The sequence below is a fragment of the Otolemur garnettii genome, unplaced genomic scaffold (genome assembly GCF_000181295.1).
Source record: "Otolemur garnettii isolate 467f Iridium unplaced genomic scaffold, OtoGar3 scaffold00106, whole genome shotgun sequence".
In the NCBI taxonomy this organism is placed as follows: domain Eukaryota; kingdom Metazoa; phylum Chordata; class Mammalia; order Primates; family Galagidae; genus Otolemur; species Otolemur garnettii.
The window spans coordinates 5,682,804-5,700,783 of NW_003852501.1; the positions used below are offsets into that span (position 1 = coordinate 5,682,804).

A 17,980-nucleotide genomic window follows, 5' to 3' on the forward strand; every position below is an offset into this window, starting at 1 on the left:
AAAAAAAAAAAGAAAGAAAGAAAGACTGCGGGGAAGTATTTTTAAAGGGGGTAAAATTATTGCAAAGCAAAACAATACAAATAAGCTAGTATCATCACATAGCCACCCCAGTTTTTGAACAGGTCTAATTTCCCACGGAAAGAAAATTAGCAATTTAATTATCACTATTGACAACAGACGTCCTCTTTCAAATACACAATTTTCAAAAAAGCAGGTGATCTGAAACAGGCACAAACGTGTCACCTACCGCTTCTATGATGACTGAGTACGGTGTTCTGCCTGTGAAGACAAAGCCCAGCTTCTTAGCGCCTTTCACCAAAGCAGCTTCATCTGTCAGGGAGGAGTTGAGACGTTGTCATAACAATAGAATTCTGGTTAGTCATTTTTCAAATTAACAAAACCCACTCTGATTAAAGAGGCCTGGCTTCACGGGCACAGTGGTAAGAACGCAGGGGACAGAGGCACCGCGCTTCCCACCACCAGGGTCCTGTGAGCGCTTCTGAGATGAGAGGAGGATGCAGAACCACGAGTGTTAACTCGTGAGCACGAGAGCGCCTTGCTTTCTTGCTATTCTTGCTTGGGATTAAGTTCTCTTTAATTAACTTAAGTCTTATTCCTACAACTTTCTAGCTAAACACGTCCTCTGAGCAAGCACAGCCTCCCCAGCAGCGGAAAGTCCAGGAGGCGTGGGGGATGGGGAAAGAAGCCAAATAGCCCTCCGCTCTGCCCCGGTATCTTTTGAGGGGACGCGCAAGATGGCTCAGTCCCCCCTCTGCACGTACGGGGGCCTGACAGTCACAGGAGCCCAGCACGGGCTCTGTGGGGCTTCACCACCCGTAGCCACAGCCGGCACCGCGTGGCAGGCTGCACGCGTCTCGTCCAACAACTGCAACCCCCGCGGGTCCCGAGAAGGGCTCACCTGGCGAGGAGGCCTGGTAGATGATGTTGTCTCCGTCCTTCTCGGGAACCACCGTGTGGCACACGGCCAGAAGCGTGAGGAACTCCTGTATGCAAGGGGCTGTGGGCTGCAAGTGCGAGGCCGGGTTAGGCGTCAGTCGTGCCACGTGCGAGCCACCACTGCTGAACGCCCAGGCGGTGCTTAGTGTGGACTTCAGGTCCCCGCGCCGTCCAGCCCCTCCAGGCCCACATGATACCCGCCTCTCCCAGGGGCCCATGGCCCCCAAGCGACCGCACACGCATCCCGGGGTCTCCCGCACATGGGCCCAGCCACTGGGTGTGGGCATACGACGCCTGCGCACTGCTCCACGCACCCTCTGGCACCGCCCAGGTGCTTTCAGCACGTTCTAGAAGACCTGGAAGATCCATCTTCAGCGGTAGATCCCCAGGCCGCGCAAGCCTACTAGGAATCAACAAAACACATGTCCCAGGTCTTCCCTCCCGGGCTGGCCTTTGTCCTGCACCTCCTCTGTTCTTGACCTTTCTAATGGCTTACCACCTGTGAGGCAGTGCATCCCTCACCCATCTCTGTTAAGTAACAAAACCCAGAATTGCCCTAAATGTGTATTCAGTCAATTGCTCCTGTCCCCCCTGAAAAGAAAAATCCTACAATTTTCATTGGGATTAGACCACATTTATAACCAGTAGAACAATGACACCTTAATACTGTCATCCCATCTAAGAATATGTACTAAAAGCTTCTAGATCTTCTAAATATAGGACCTGGCATATGCAAGTATCTCATTTTTTTTGTTGTTGTTGTTAAAAATAATTGCGTGACTACCTGAAGCACTGTGTGAAGCATTTTATCTAATTTTTTATTATGAATGGAATCTTATTTCTATTAAATTTTACAGTAGTTTATTGCTGAGATATAAGCAAAAACACTGATTTTTGTAAATTAACATCCACTTGTCACTGAGCTCTTACTGGCTCTCCAAGCTGCAGTTGACTCTCCTCGGCTTTCCAGGTGACAATTATCTCTGTACAAATGACACGTTTTCCCCTTTCCCTTTTCCTTCCTGTACATACTTGTTCAGTTCTCTGCAACGTGGGCTAACACTTCAAAAATGATGTCCAAAAAAGGGGGTGAGAACAGGCCTCTTTGTCCTGGGGTCTTTAATGACAAATGTCTTTAATATGTGCCTTTTAAGTAGGCACTGGCAATAAATTGGGGACAAACTTACTTTTTTACATTAAGGAAGCGCCTGTGTGTTTGCTATTTTTCATGGGTTTTTCTTCTTCCCCTTGTTAGTCAAAAAAGGATGATAACTTCTACAAAAATGTTTTTAGTTTCTTCCCTGACTTGTTAATGTGACTGAAGAGGGATTTTATGGAATCAAATCACAGCTGTTCACATAGCTACTTCTTATCAGCCTACATGAAAAGGAAATATACATTAAATTATCATTCAGTAAAGTCAAGTAAGTAAGGTTAGAAAATTTACTCCAAGGCCTAGACTACAAAAATGGTAAGAAACTTCACCCAAAAGTACTTTGAGAATGAAGCTTTAAGATTGCCTTCCCCTGCATCTGAGAACTGAACTTGTCACGCGATGAAACAACAGAATAGGTCTCTGACTTTATGGAAAATAAATAAACCTAATAATGAAATATTTTCCGAGAGTTGTAAAGAAGAGTTACATATTCAAACTGAGTTTTCATCTTGAGTGTTAAGCCAGACAAGATCCGTAAAGATTAAAAAATTTTGTGAGACAGAATTAATCTAGCTTTGATTCTCTTAGGGAAAACAGACAAAATTAATCTGAGGTTTATGGATGTTGTGGATGTGTACACACACATACGTATGTATATCTTTTTAGAAGTTACAGTTTTTATTGGGATAAAATATTGAGACAATGTCATTTTAACCATTTTCAGTGTACAGTTCAGTGGCATGAAATGTATTCATAATACTATGTACCCATCACCATGATCTATACCCAAAACTTTTCATTTTCCTCAACAGAAACTCTGTGCCCATTAAACAATAACTCCACATTCTTACTTCCCCCTAGTAATCTCCCTTCTGTCCTCTGACTATCTAGGTATCTTATATACATGGAATCATATAATCTTTTTCCTTCAGTTAACGGCTTTTAATATGTTCAAATGCTATGTATCTAAAAAATATTTTCTATTTATCACTGAACTTTAAATATAGCAGAAAATTATGTCTTAAAATTTTTTTTGCACACCAAATAGCAGGTACCACATATCTAAATAATTTACACACAGCAGCACAAATGATTTTTCTTCTTGAAGATGCAAGCTCAAGAGTCCTAGGCATAATGATTCCCCAAAAAGCTATCTTCATCATTAATGAATCTTGGGAAATTTATTCCACAAACAAAGTCACTGGATGGCAATGTAATCAAGGGATCACGTACACTGTCCTCCAATATTCTCCATAGGTTGATTCTCTAAAAGCCAAATTCCATCTTGGTTATCAGCCCACACAAAGCTTAAAACAGTCCCAAAGGACCCAGAACATCAGGAATGATGACCCAGAAAAAAAAAAAAAAAAAGAAAATTCTGTAGCAGATGGAAGTAGTATCCTGGGAACAAAGTAAGCTTTGGGGGAAGGAGGGTCAAATGGTTTAATTACAGTCTGTGGTCCCAAGACATAAATTTAGCCAGGCATGTGGGGCACCCACAGCTTAAACCCTCATATGACCCTTCCTATGTTGACAAAATGAACAATCTGATGATCTAATGGGCCTGTATTTAGACTGCTTCAAAATATCCATTGGGTTTCTTTAATTAAAACCCACACCTCTACCCAAAGAAAAATATTAGAGCCAATGGTCTTCATTATTTATAATGGAGCTAGATGTTAAATGTCAAATGGTAAAGATGAAGATTTACCTCAAAGGCTTCTGGACTCAAGCAAGCTTAAGGAATGGTACACATAGACAAGGAGGCTTTCTTTATAAAAGATAGAAAGTAAATTCCCAAGTCAATGACCTTATTATGTTTCACCTGAAACTACAAGTATGCAGATTATTAAAATACCCTTAAAAGTCCCTGTGTTTTTGATGCTCATCATAATTTCCCCATGCCAGGGCTTCCTCGCCACAGGGGCTCCATCTGCCCCTACGCTCACTGGCCTTCCCACAGAAATAAAGGAAATTTGGCTTAGGACACTGGACTGTGAGGAAGAAAGGAAGAGCACCTAATCCTCTAAACAGTGGTGTTTCTTTCCCAAATGCTTGCCATTCACCGTGGCTGTGGAGGAGGGGTACAGAAGAAGAGATGGGTTGAGGGAGAGGACAGGAGGAACATCTGCTATGCTCACATTTCCACTCAAACATCAACAGAGACAGACTCAAGAAGAGCTTGGATGGATGGTTGAAACACTAAGACCCCACTGAACCCTACTACACACCGATGTGGGGCCAGCTTTGGAGTAAACACCATCAATTAACTGAGCTAAGAATTGAAAGATTGCAAATTTGGGACCCTTGTAGCATGTGGTTGGTCCCCAGAGGATCTTTTCTCCAAAGTAAGATTTGTCCCAGGTAATTGGGTTCCTATGACAGCCCATGTTTAAATCAGCGCAATCCATGTGGGTGGCCACCCTGCCCACATGTCAGCAGTAACAGGAGGCATGATACCTACCAAAGAAAACAGGATTCCTCTGTCTACACAAAATCATTTCCTCAGGGAGTTGCATCTTATGCAAAAACGTATTATGTACAATTGCTCTTAACAATTTTATGTCTATTTTCCCAACAAACAGGAATTCCTTTAGTGTTTTTTATTCATCTCTTCCCCTAGTACACACAGTGATGTATTTTACAAATTAGACCCTTAAACTATTTACTAAGTGAATGGATAATAAATGACTCTCTTAATTAAACGCAGACCAATAGTTGCTGCTATTCCTCACCCAACACTGGGATTCCACGGTGTTCAGTTCACTGAGCTCATCTCATTTCCTCTGCTATGTGCTCACCTGTGGATCTATGCTAGGAGAACAAACTCATGAAACCAGACCAGGTGCAGTCCCCTACGCCACTTCAATGTCACCCTGCCACCTTTCCCTTTCACAATCCCAACTTGAACAGACACATTCAGTCTCCCACCTTGGTAATTACCCTCAGTCTGAACAGTTTTTGAGAACAGTGTTTCCTCTTTCAGAAAGCAAGTCCTCACAGTGCACCTGTTTCTTTGACATCCTAAAGCCACCCTCCTGCAGAGAAGATTCTATGGAGTTGCCACTCTCCCGCTTGAAGAACCTCTAGTCTAGAAGCTGGGTCTACCTCGAAGATCAAAATCCAAGAAAGAACCTCTTGGCCTCATGGGGCATGGACTTCAGCGGCATCCTGCATGTGGCCCTGGGCCATCTCACCTGCCTCACTGGAGGCACAGAGTCAGAGTTGCTGCATCACAACTTGTGGACAGGAGGCCGAACTCACACTTCAGAACCACAGCTGGGAAGGTTTTCAGCATTAAAAACAGGTACTAACCATGTTAGAGGAGAAAAAGTTTATCTCACTGAAAATTTAGAAAAGGTTTTCAATACAGCCATCTCTTAACACGATTTAAGAAAGACGAAAGTTTTAATTTTGCTCATGTTTGCCTACTTTTAAATCTACAATTACTTTTCATAAAAAATCAATCACATTAAATCTAATGCAAACTGGCTGTGAAATGCTTTGGTCATTGAGTAATTTTCTAAGTTGGCATTTTTCAGAGTAGCCCATAAAATAAGAGTGACTTGTGATCCTGCACTTAGTCCTGGCTTGCTGTAATAGTTGAGGAAGTGTGAAGTCATAGGCAAGAACCTAACAGACTCAGTTTCTAAGCCTAACTTCTACGTGTATCTACTGCATAACCCTTGGCCAATGAGGTCTTTCCATGCAACTTCCTTTTTACATCCCAAAAGTGACTCAAATGTTAAAGGAAATGTGTCCGTTGTCTAACAGGCAGCAGAATGCAACACGTTCTACCTGTTATTGCATCTTCCTTTGGTTTCCTAAAGTCTTCCTAAAGCATCCCTGTCAAAAGATATGCAATTACCTTTCAAAACACATGACCTATAAGATTCACAACTGTGAAGAAACCATACTACAGAATCTTACAAAGCAACAGAAATAAGAACTGTTCAAGAGTTCTGTGATAGGCTCATCTTGATGTGGCGTGCTACTTTATAATGTGACGACATATTTAAATTCAACTTTATACTAATTTGGGTACAACATTCACCACAAAACATCTGTTTAAGATCACTGTTCAGAAGTATCACCATGAAATTGAGATTCTTCCCAGATCCAAAATTGCAACTTTCCAGACACTAGGCATATAGACAGCAGAACGTCCATAGCTGGCCACCTCCCTACACTGACCACCTCCTTAAGCTGACCTAATTTTCATAGACTAGAAATGCACATGTACGTTATCAGCACAGAGGGCCTCGTTCCTATGTTCACCAGTTTGCTACCGTTCCTTGGGTCAACTTACCGTGGTTCCACTCTATTAAGAAAAGTGCACCATATGTTATTCATTGAATGTCTTAGAAGTCAATGTAACACTTACATGGTGATCCTCGATGTTCTTTAACAGCCTGGGATCATCAAAGTCACATGAGTCACTGGGGGGAGGAGGGATGCGACTGTAAGAGAAAACACAAAGTATTTGTTCCATTCAAAAGTCCCTGTTAAGATAACCCAAACCTGGTAACAATTTGCCTTTGAGAAGAATCACACTGAAAATGCCACAGACTTACATTAAAGTTTTAAAGATTGGGAAAATCTATGTATTATTTGAAGCCTCAAAAGAGTAAATCTGTCTCTGTGTCTGTAGCTCAGTGGTTAGGGCACCAGCCACACACACCAGGGCTGGTGGGTTCGAACCCAGACCGGGTCTGCTAAACAACAATGACAACAACAACAACAACAACAACAACAACAAAAAATAGCTGGGCATTGCAGTGGGTGCAGAGAATGGCTTAAGCCCAAGAGTTGAAGGTTGCTATGAGCTGCGACACCACAGCACTCTACCCAAAGCAACATAGTGAGACTATGTCTCAAGAAAACAAACCAAAAAACCCCAGTAAATCCTTAACCTCATTCTAAATATCAAATTTTATAAGTTATTATAAATAACAACATAGTTTATAAGGACAAGAATCAGAAGCCAAGGATCAATGACACGACCTTGTCATTTTAGTTCATCCCTGCATAACACCTACCAGGGAAAACTCCTAAGAGTGTCTGCTCAAAGCAGGTAAAAATGAGGAATTACTGTAGGAGAAAGAAGGTGGCAAATAGGTGGCCAGAGAAGAAGGCAAATCACTACAAGAAAGGAAACTGGGTATGATGGTGCCGGCTATCACACTGATGAAAATATGAAGGATCTACTGTATATTCATTTATCTCTATTCCCTCCTGAAATCTTCTATCAAGACAAAAACAATGAAAGAAGACAACAGAGTTGATGACAGTCTTAACTCTGAATCGATACCAGAGTATAATACAGTAGAGAAAACAGCAACCAACAGCTTGCAAAGAGGAGTGTCTGAAATACAAGCTGATGCCCTGACAAGACCCTGCAAAGGCTGAGGAGATGGTAGCACAAGCTACCTTTGTAGCACAAGCTACCTTTGCAGCACAGGGATGGGGGAAGATAGGGCAGGCTCCAAGTGCACGAGCACTCAGCCTCCAAGAACCCTCCACCAGCCCATGCAGACAGACAACTAAACCTTCCATAAAAGAGAGATTAAGCCAGGGTAACCCTGAGCCCAGGGATGCCGGGAACACAGGCACACATGGGGGTAGGCTAGGGCATCTCCCCAAACAGGAGTGTTAAGTAAATATCTGTATACACAAAGGTACAATCACCAACCATCTGCTTCCACTTGGCTTCTCAACAGTTGCAGCCAAATTAATAGCCCTTGGCAGGAAACTGGAGAGTTCTTCTCATGAGGAGAAAGCTTATCAGCTCACAAGAGAGACCCACAGGACACTGACATCCAGGGATCACTGAACACAATAGTGGGCCCTAGCTGACCATCCACAGGAACCAAGTCATCAACCACGCTGTCCCTAGGAATCAGCCTTGGTGGTGCACAAACCTTAACCTATATGCAGACACCGTCAGTAGTTATAAAGAAAACGGAAATCAAAACCACAATGAGGTACCACTTCTCACCCATTAGGATGGCCATTAGGCAAAAAATAAACAAAAAATACAAACTAACAGGTGTTGGCAGGGATGTGGAGAACATGAAACCCTTGTGCATTACTGGCAGGAATGGAAAATGGTAGCGGTCCTCTAGAAATCATCACGGTAGTTTCTCAAAAAGTTCAACACAGAATTACCACATGACCCAGTAATTCCACTTTTAAGTACATGTTCCCAAGAATTGAAAGCAGGAACTCAAATGGACATTTGTGTATCAGTGTTCACAGAAGCATTATTCACAGTAGCCAAATGGTGGAAGCAACACAAATCCCTTTCAGCAGATGAACGGATAAACAAAATGCAGTACAGACAGCAATGGAATATCATTCAGCCTTAAAAAGGAAGGAAATTCTGAGGCTCATGCCTATAATCCTAACACTCTGGGAGGCTAAGACAGGAGGACTGCTTGAGATCAGTGGTTCAAGACAAGCCTGAGCAAGACCCTATCTCTATCAAAAATAGACAAAAATTAGCTGGGCATGGTGGCAGGTGCCCGTAGTCCCAGCTACTAGGGAGGCTGAGATGGAAGGATTACTTGAACACAGGAGCGTGAGGTTGCAGTGAGCTATCATGACACCACTGCACTCTAGCCAGGGCAACAGAGAAAGACTCTGTCTCCAAAATTAATAATAATAATAATGGAAGGAAATTCTGATACATTCCACAGCATGGATGAACCCTGAAGATATCATGCTAAGGGAAATAAGGAAAACATGAAAAACAAATACCATGTTACCCTACTTACAGCAGGCACTTAGAACAGGCAGTCACAGAGACAAAGTAGAAGGGTGGTTGTGAGGGGTGGGGAGCTGAACAATTATTAATAGGCATAGACTTTCACATGAAAAAGTTCTCGAAATGAATAGTGGTAATGGCTGCTAAACATTACGAATATAATTAATGCAATGGAATCATACACTTCAAATAGTTGAAATGGTAAATTTTATGTTACACCTATTTTACACAATAAAAAAATAATAAAAGTACATGAGCACCCTGCTTAACACTCCTCAGGCCTGTGAAGAATGTCCACAAAATAAAATTAAGAAATGAAAACCCCAGTGGACAGCAGGGAGCATCTGAGAGGGGAGGGAAGGGAAGTGCCATGCAAGGGCAAGGACAGGAGACCACGTGGAAACTCCATTATGAAGGACAGAATGTCAAGGTGAAAAAAACACCAGAACTTTTTTTAAAATATGGAAAAGGCGGGTAGACAGATAACAAAACTGGAGGCTCAATTAAGACGTTCAATATCTCCAGACAAAGCAGGGAAGTTGAAGGGGAGGAAAATCATTGTATGAATAATACAAAGACATTTCTGAGCAGTAATAAGAGGAAGATGTGCAAACGGAAATGGCCCACTAGTGGTTCATTATACGCCCAAAATGATAAAAAAAAAAAAAAAAAAGTTAAAAAACAAAAACACCAAATAAACCTACCCCAAGTTTCATGGCTGAAATGGTAGGTGGCAAGGATACACAGAAAATCTAAATGCTTTCAGAGGAGCTGCAGCAGGAGTAGGAAGGGGCTCGGGTGCATACAGACCACTCACAGAGCAGCTAAATCCTCACCTCCCACGGCAGGAAGACTAATGATGTCTAAAGTTTGTTATTTAAAAATTAATACAAACAGATTATTTTGAGATATAAAAGTAACAATTTTTTTAAAGTAAAAAGCTGAAGTTGGCTGCCTCCAGGGAGTGGGGAGTGAAGGGGACATAGGAATTTTAGGTGAAATTCTACGTATGCTACATGGGAAAATCAGCAATCCTCTGCCTCCATCTGCAGGTCATCAGCCTATCCTCTGTTCAAAATCTTATCTCCCTCCACTTTTCAAACCATGTTTATCTTTACATTTTATTCTGGCTCTCCTTCAGAATAATATGTAAGCCACTTATATTTACATATAAAAATATGCAGGAGAGAAACGCTAATATAAAATTATTCCAAAGCCTTTTCTACCAAAGTGTCAGGAAGTGCTGGATCCACTCACCAGAAGTCATCTGAGGATGGCTCTCTTGTCAGTTCTGGGAAATGACTGCCAGAGACAGGAGTAACAGAGTGGTCACAAAACAATGATCAAAAGATAGACGTTCTGATCAAACGTGAGTGAGAAATTTATAATTCTTAAATTAAATGTATGAATTCACAGATTCCCCAGGATTTTTCACTAAGTTATCTGCAAAAATAAACTATGTTTTAACTGATCAAAGTTTCACTTAGTTTTAAACACATTCAGTGGCAATTGCAGATGTAAATCCATGATAGAAAGTTCTTTCAAAACATAAGAAGGATATTTGACTAAGAAGCTAAAAGTAAACTTATTTTGTTGAAAGAACACAGGTAATATGTTAGGTAAGAGAGAAACGCACTTACCCGTAGGTTACTCCAGCAATGCTGCACTTCTTGAAGTTCATGATATTGCACGTGAGAGTTCCAGTTTTGTCAGAAAAGAGATATTTTACCTAAATCAAAGAATTAAATAAATATTTCTCAAGAATATAATAAGATGCAAAGACCAATAAATGAAGTCCTTCCTTCTATAGTCTTGAAAAATTATATTGAACAGGTAAATTTCCTTAAATGAAGCAAATTAGTAATAAAAATATATACTTTACTGCTTAGACCACTTATCAACCTTTTTCCATAACTAATTCCCTAGTCAAATTGTACAGAAATGGGCAGGGAGGGCTTCAGGAATAGCCCTGGCTCCATCTTAGAAACACTGGTGGAAGCAATAAAGCCTGCCCCAAGGAGTCTTGCTCTTCAAAATATTGCCATGGGCTCCCAGAGTATCCTGCCTTTTTCAGACTCCAGTCCCTCGCTGCATTAAGAAGGCATATTCTGAAATAGCACAGAACCAATCTGAAGCTTCTCAATCACTGTCACAACTGAGATGCATACAAAGACAGCATGGAACTGCTATGTATTATACCACTTGCCAAGAAGCAAAATTTTATAGATTTAATGGGCAAAGTTCTCAATGCCCAGAGCTGAAATGAGAACTCACTGAGTAGGTCAACAAGCATAGCTTCTTGACAAGATGAAATGAATGAAAAGAGATGCATTCCCAATGCAACTGTGGTGCGCAAATTATGTTATCTCTGGTCACTGTAACGGGGAAGAGGGAGGGAACTCAGGGGCAGGAGACAGGAGAGGGAGTCCCCTTCAGGCTGCGGGCACTAAACAGTCACACAGACTCTGGGACAGTCAATCCATCCTTCTTGGCCTCAATTTCCACATCTATGAAATAAAGGCTCTGGCCAGGAGATATCTAACATCATTCTACGTGTAACATTCTGGGAAACAATGCCATGGATTGGGGACGGAGAATAATTAACAAAATTGACTCCAGAGGAAACGCCTGTTTCTCACTCATTTTCTAAAGAGGAGTCTAGACTTGTTGGATACTACATGTCACCAGGGATCCCAGAGAATAGTTTAGGGAAGTACTGTTATCCTTTTCTACAGAAGAGGAATTAAGAACATCAATTACCTAGTTTTTGCTAATGTTAGAATATAAACAAATACATTGCGAATTATTTTTAAAGCAAAAAGACTTCAAGTCATTATAGCTATTGAAGTGATTATTACATCCAACCAGAAAGGTGTATCCTAAGGGTAATTAATGCTTTAACTATAAATAATGCTGTTATAGGTTTTATATGCAGTAAATCTAAGGATATAAAAAAATTCAGTAGAATCTTTGTTCTAGTAAGCAGTGGTTCCTGCCTTGTAAAAAAATTAAAATATTATTTCGAAATATCAGAAAATGAAAATTTTGTAACAAGGAATTATCATGATTTGCTATCACTCTGCCAAGTGAATTTCAACTTACTCTCAAAGTTTCAACTCCAAACTTCTTCCTAATGTAAACTTTCTCTGTGTCCCTAATTCAGATGAATTATTGGAGCATCCTAGGTACTTCTTGGATGCTTTCAATCTTTTGATCATCTCCATCTAATTCAATTTTACCTGAGAACCTTTATATATGGAATATCGTGCTAAATTGACAAAGGCATCCAAAGATCTTGTATGGGCCACACCCACACTCTCAACTAAGCTCAAAAGTCTCCAGAGGGAAACAGATACTACATCACTAATTAGATCTCTTATTTTGTACTTACGTTTGGAAAGACCACTATGGGAACACAGAAGACTGATAAATTAACCTTGTTTAGAAAACTGAAGAAGAGGGTGGTGCCTGTGGCTCAGTGAGTAGGGCACCAGACCCATATACCAAGGGTGGCGGGTTCGAACCCGGCCCCAGCCAAACTGCAACAACAACAACAACAAAATAGCTGGGCGTTGTGGTGGGCGCCTATAGTCCCAGCTACTCGGGAGGCTAAGGCAAAAGAATTGCCTAAGCCCAAGAGCTGGAGGTTGCTTTGAGCTGTGATGCCATGGCACTCTACCAAGGGCCACAGAGAAAAAAAAAAAAACAAAAGAAAAGAAAGAAAAGAAAATTGAAGGAGGGTTTAAAGAAGCAAATTTAACCTGGTTTGTGCCAAGAACTCACTGATTCTTACACAACTGAGATTTTACTCAACAGCAAGAGAAATAACAAAGCCGTTCTAGAAAGAGAGAATGTAAGCAAAACCACAGGGGAGTAAAGGTCCAAGGCCAGCTCTGGGTACTGTACGTAGCACTATGTGACCAGAGCCCCGGGCAGGGGGTGGGAGGTAGGAGGCTTTGAGCTTTGTGCCAAGGCCATAACCTTTAATGACAGCCCACCTGTTACACTAAGAATGCAAGGACACATCTATGAGCATACACAATTCAAGGGAAGACAGAAAAAAACTGCCATTAACTCTAAGTAGATTTGGAAAATTGTATCAAAGGAACAACATCACCTACAAATTTTTTTGTCTACAAAGTTCTATTTTATTACCAAATTTGGTCTACAAATTTGTACCTTAACTTTCTGTCAATAAACCCGAAAATACTACACACATCATCACAGAATTCACTTCATCCTTCAAGGAAAGAAAAGAAGAAAGCAGACCTGCCTCTGCAAGGGGAGCTTTCTAACCCTCAGATGAAGGAGACCGCTCACCTGCCACGTCACAGAGGGACAGCACTGAGGATGGCAGAGACCGTCCTCAGCAAGGCCTCTGCACTGCCGGGAGGTGCAGGAACTCCCCAACCTGTCATTCCCGCCAGGTGTCCTTGGATAAGTCATCCATTTCCTTATCTATATAATGAAGATACAGCTCCCACCTCATAGGGTTGGTGGGAAATTTAAACAAAATGTATAAGAAATAAGAATCCTTAATTGCAATGTATTCAAGAGCGATTATTCCTTACAGGGACACAGACACAATGCAGAGCCCATCTCAGTGAAGGCCAGAGTTTGGGGGTGAAGGTGAAAAGACACTGGTTCCCTGGAACATTCCAGAGACAAAATCTGGAACCTGTGAGGGAAACACTTTAGCCTCCACATATTTTATGGGGTTCCCCAATATCTGAGCGTCTTACCCATTGTTTTCCCTGGCATTTTCTCCTGCTAAAAACTTTTGTAAAGGGTCTGAAATGACATTGCAGTATATTTTTTAGACCCGGTTTTGCAGTATATTTTTTGCAGGTAACTTTTAAGGGATAAGATATCACGGTGTCTCAAAAAGCAAGTCAAAACAGAGTGACAACTGTATTTAATAATACTTTCAAATACACGACAGCTCTTCAGACATCGTAACCGTGTTCAGGGAGAAGTATTTTTGAAGAGCTCCCCAGGCGTTAGCCTTGGTAGGAAAGTAAGACTTGAACGAAGGAAATGTGGAAGGGCAGTGTGAGTAAACAGGACGCTGAGTGAGAGAAGAATGGTACTGAGGAACAGTAATAAGAGTGACCGTAAGTGTCACAGAGTGTGAGTGGAGGTGGAAAGTGAGACACGGGTAGAGAAAGGATGAAAACAGATGACGTAAACAAATAGGGTGCTGGGTAAGAAAACATACTGTAACACAAACAAGAGGAGGTACCCGAAAGTGTCATAAAACACGTAAGACACAACACAAGGCACATTGTACGACATCACTTTTTGTCCCCTCTGCCCCCAGTGAGCTTAGGGTGCCATGACAGATCCAGGCCTAACCATCTAGGGTGAAAAACTCCCTCGCCCAACAGCAGGAGACAGCACCCCCACAGGTCAAGAAAGAAGAGGAAGAGACAGTATCTCAAAGGAGGAGGGGCCAGGTGAAAGGAAAAGGGGTGACTCAGAAACCCTGGGTCAAGACCCCCTGGGACAAATGCCTGCTCTGAACCCTCCAGAGTACACTTCCAGGCTCGGCGCCTGTGGCTCAAGTGGCTAGGGCACCAGCCATATATACCGGCGCTGGCGGGTTCAAATCCAGCCCAGGCCTGCCAAACAACAATGACAACTACAACCAAAAAATAGCTGGGCGTTGTGGCAGGCGCCTGTAGTCCCAGCTACTTGGGAAGCTGAGGCAAGAGAATCACTTAAGCCCAAGAGTTTGAGGTTGCTGTGAGCTGTGACACCACGGCTCTCTACCAAGGGCAACATAGTGAGACTCTGTCTCAAAAAAAAAAAAAAAAAGAGTACACTTCCACTTCAGGAAATTCGCTCTCTGCACTTGCGACACATTCTCTGTCACTCCCTCTCATTCTTCAATGTCCACAAGATAAGAACCAAGGGACTCGGGGTACGGTTGGTAACAAATGGTCCTTCTACTAACATTTATGTCCCCTCATGCTCACGTCAACATCACTGAAGTTTCCAGAGAGGTTCTCACCTGCCCAAGCTCTTCATTAAGGTTTGATGTCCTGGCCATGGCAGGAGTGTCATTTCCTAGATAATACATATCCATGTCCTGAGAGAGAGAAAACACACATTTCAGAGACTGCGTACCATGATTCAGATTATTCAGTATACACTTTCATTCAGATTAATACAAAAAAGAAACTAAGAATAGACAACTTAAAACCCTTTTGTTTTCATGGAAATGCTAATTTTAAGTTTGGAGGTGAAAATACAGTGTCCATTAAGTGAAGATCTAATAAAAATGCCCACAAAAGCACCTGGCCTACGGATATGGGCTACTGTGATCCAGAGCTTACAGGCCATGGCAGTCCCTTCAAACTCATGATCCTCACTATCCCCCTTAAAATGAAATCCAGGTTTACTGTCATGATGAATTCTGACACAGAGTGAACACCGTAGTAAACACACCACACAGGCCTTTTCTTCAGCACTGCTTAGACTTTAAAAGCATCAGCAGCCCCTACTCAGCTTTCTGCCTCCAGCATCTCAGTCCTCATGACAGCCCTCCAATAGGTGCCATTGTCCTCCCCACTTCTCAGGGACACCCTCAGTGGGGATCCCTTGCCAGTTCTTTGTTGGGCCGATTTAAACTCCTGGACCTAATGGTAAATGGAAAATTCTTTTCCAGATGCTCAATTACATGCTGAAAGTGCTGAGATAGTATTAGCAAACTGAGGTTAAACTCTGCTTTAATACTCACCCAGTTTATGAAAAGGGCTTGAGTGTACTTCACAACCTCAAGGGTCACCAACAGACTGATGGGAATAAGATTGTTGTATAAGATGATGAATGTCAACAGGTTGTATCCAAAATTATCTGAGGTTGTGTCTGTGGGAGAAAACCAGAGTATTGGTTTAGCTACAGATTCATTCCATTTCTTTTTTACTTTTTTCTTTTGAAATTCTTCTAAAAAGATGTTTACAGCAAAAGCCTATTGGTTTATTTAGAGATTCAAGTTAGAATAATAACTGAGCATCTGCTATGTGTCAGCAACCCTGAGTGCAAGAGCTGGTTTCTCCTGGGGGCTGTGGGAGAGGGGAGTGAGCAGAGACAGGCGTGCCCTCCACGTGACCACAGGGCAGGACACTGCGGAACTGACCGGGAGCTTCTTAGTGGGAGGGAAGTCTGGTCACTGAGAACCAGCTGGGGAAGAAATGCCTGAAGCGAGTTGAAGAACAGAGGAAAGACAGATGACTCATAAGAAGGAAGAAAGCTGGACGGGCATTTGGATTGGTTGTAAGGAACACTGACAACCTCACTGAGGTGTGAGTAGATTTGGGGCACTGTAAAAGGATTGGAAGATGGGAAAGTATGAACCAGAGAAGCAGACGGAGAGAGGCAGAGCCTATCTAAAGATAAGAGAAGGAATGTCTTCATGGAACAAGACGCTCGGGAACAGAATCCAGAGGCAGGATTAGCTTCAAGAAGGGACAGCAGGAGTAGGGAAGAGACACAGGGCCTGGGGGTCTCAAAAAGTTCTTTTCTGCAATGGCCATGATATTCCACATGAAGGACAGAGAAGGGAGACCCTCTGAGCTTACAAGAGGGTTAAGGAGACAGTTACAGCCAGGTTAAGGGTTTAGCTGGGATTAAAGATGCCTGTGAGGAGAAGAACTGGAATCAGAATAAAGATAGCAGAGGGCTAGGATTGGAAATCAAGGATTTAGAATGGCTCCAAACCACTGTAAGCGAGTTCTTCCCCAGGAGACTAAGTGAAATGGGGTAGTTTGATTTAGATTTAGAACTCTGGAGGGCAGGTGTGATGGAAAGAACAGAGGTGAGCAGGCACGCGCTGGTCAGCACCGTCACCTGGCCACCATTCTTCCCTCCTCCTCACCACCCAGCCTCCCGTCTCCCTGCTGATCACTTTCTTTCCTGACATACTATTTCCTGTCTTGTTCACCTACAGGACCAGGAGTTCCCAAATAGTCTCTAAGTCCCAAGGGTTACAGATGTCCCTAAGGTACAACACTTGTTTAGAAACAAATCTCTATCTGCCAAATTAAGAAATACTAAAGGAAGTTCTCCAGGCTGAAAGAAGGGACACCAGACAGCAGTCAGCATCCAAACAGAGAAACAAAGGGCACTAGTAAAGGTCATCTGAAAGGCATTTATCAAAGACAGTAAAATCACATCTGTGTTTATCTTTTCTTCTGAATTTGAAAGAAAGGCAATTGCAAAGAGTTCATTGTAAAATTGCCTTATTGGGCTCAGATGCAGGTGGAATTTATGTGACAGTACAAAGGCATGAGGAGAGAATGAAGATGCCTCCGGCAAAGGAATGATACCAGCTGTTAATTCAAATCTATAGGCAGAAACAAAGAATTCAGAAGATGATAAATAAATAAGTTAATGGCTTTTTTTCCTTGAGATTCTTTAAGAGAAAAAGATAAAGTCATAATTATAACACTGTACTGTTGGATGGACAACAGAGATAAATGTAACAATAACAGCACAAATCAGGAGAGGAAATTATGGAGTGATCTCTCTGTGTTTGGCTGGAACTAAGTGAGTATTAATCTGAAGTATATTTACATAAATTAAATTAGATAAACTGGATAATCCCTAGTGCAGTCAGTAAGAAAAGACCTTAAAAAATAGTTAAGAAATAATCATCCAAGTATAAAACTAACCCCAGATGTGCCCTTCTCCAGGTCGTCACGTGATCCTAACCTCTCAGTTGCTCCTAAAGGGCTGGCATTATATGCAGTAGCCCAGGGGAACCAAAGGATGGTGCGGCCACAGCAAGCAGCCCACCCTGACACTTACTCAGCTTCGTGATGTACCAGTTCTTTCCACCTTGAGACCTGTTCCAGTACAGGGCTCCCACCGAGCTCACCAAGGCCATGACCAAGAGGATGCCAAACAACACCAGGATCTGCACATTGGTCACCTTCTCCACATTCGATCTCTTGAGAGGTGCTTTGGTTGAATTCTGCACAAGAGCATTTAAAAGTAATAAGGGTCACAGAGCAGACTTGGGGACAAAGGGTGGGGAGAAAAGGAGGAAAGACGATCACATTTAACAACTGACAAAGTCAATGCCTTTTTTTTTTTTT

The 17,980-nt window shown here is 42.2% G+C and overlaps 1 protein-coding gene across 2 annotated transcripts in view; it reads right to left on the reverse strand.

Annotated features, from left to right (window-relative positions):
• Positions 1-17,980, reverse strand: part of ATP8A2 (ATPase phospholipid transporting 8A2) — a 625,592-nt gene that overhangs the window by 431,015 nt on the left and 176,597 nt on the right. For both annotated transcript variants that reach the window (XM_012809508.2, XM_012809509.2), the window contains exons 11-18: positions 17,691-17,856; positions 15,622-15,749; positions 14,893-14,970; positions 10,520-10,608; positions 10,137-10,181; positions 6,498-6,573; positions 920-1,025; positions 248-330 (exon numbers count right to left, since the gene is read on the reverse strand). In XM_012809508.2, coding sequence (XP_012664962.1) covers positions 248-330; positions 920-1,025; positions 6,498-6,573; positions 10,137-10,181; positions 10,520-10,608; positions 14,893-14,970; positions 15,622-15,749; positions 17,691-17,856 — 771 coding nt within the window. The remainder of the gene's footprint in view (positions 1-247; positions 331-919; positions 1,026-6,497; positions 6,574-10,136; positions 10,182-10,519; positions 10,609-14,892; positions 14,971-15,621; positions 15,750-17,690; positions 17,857-17,980) is intronic.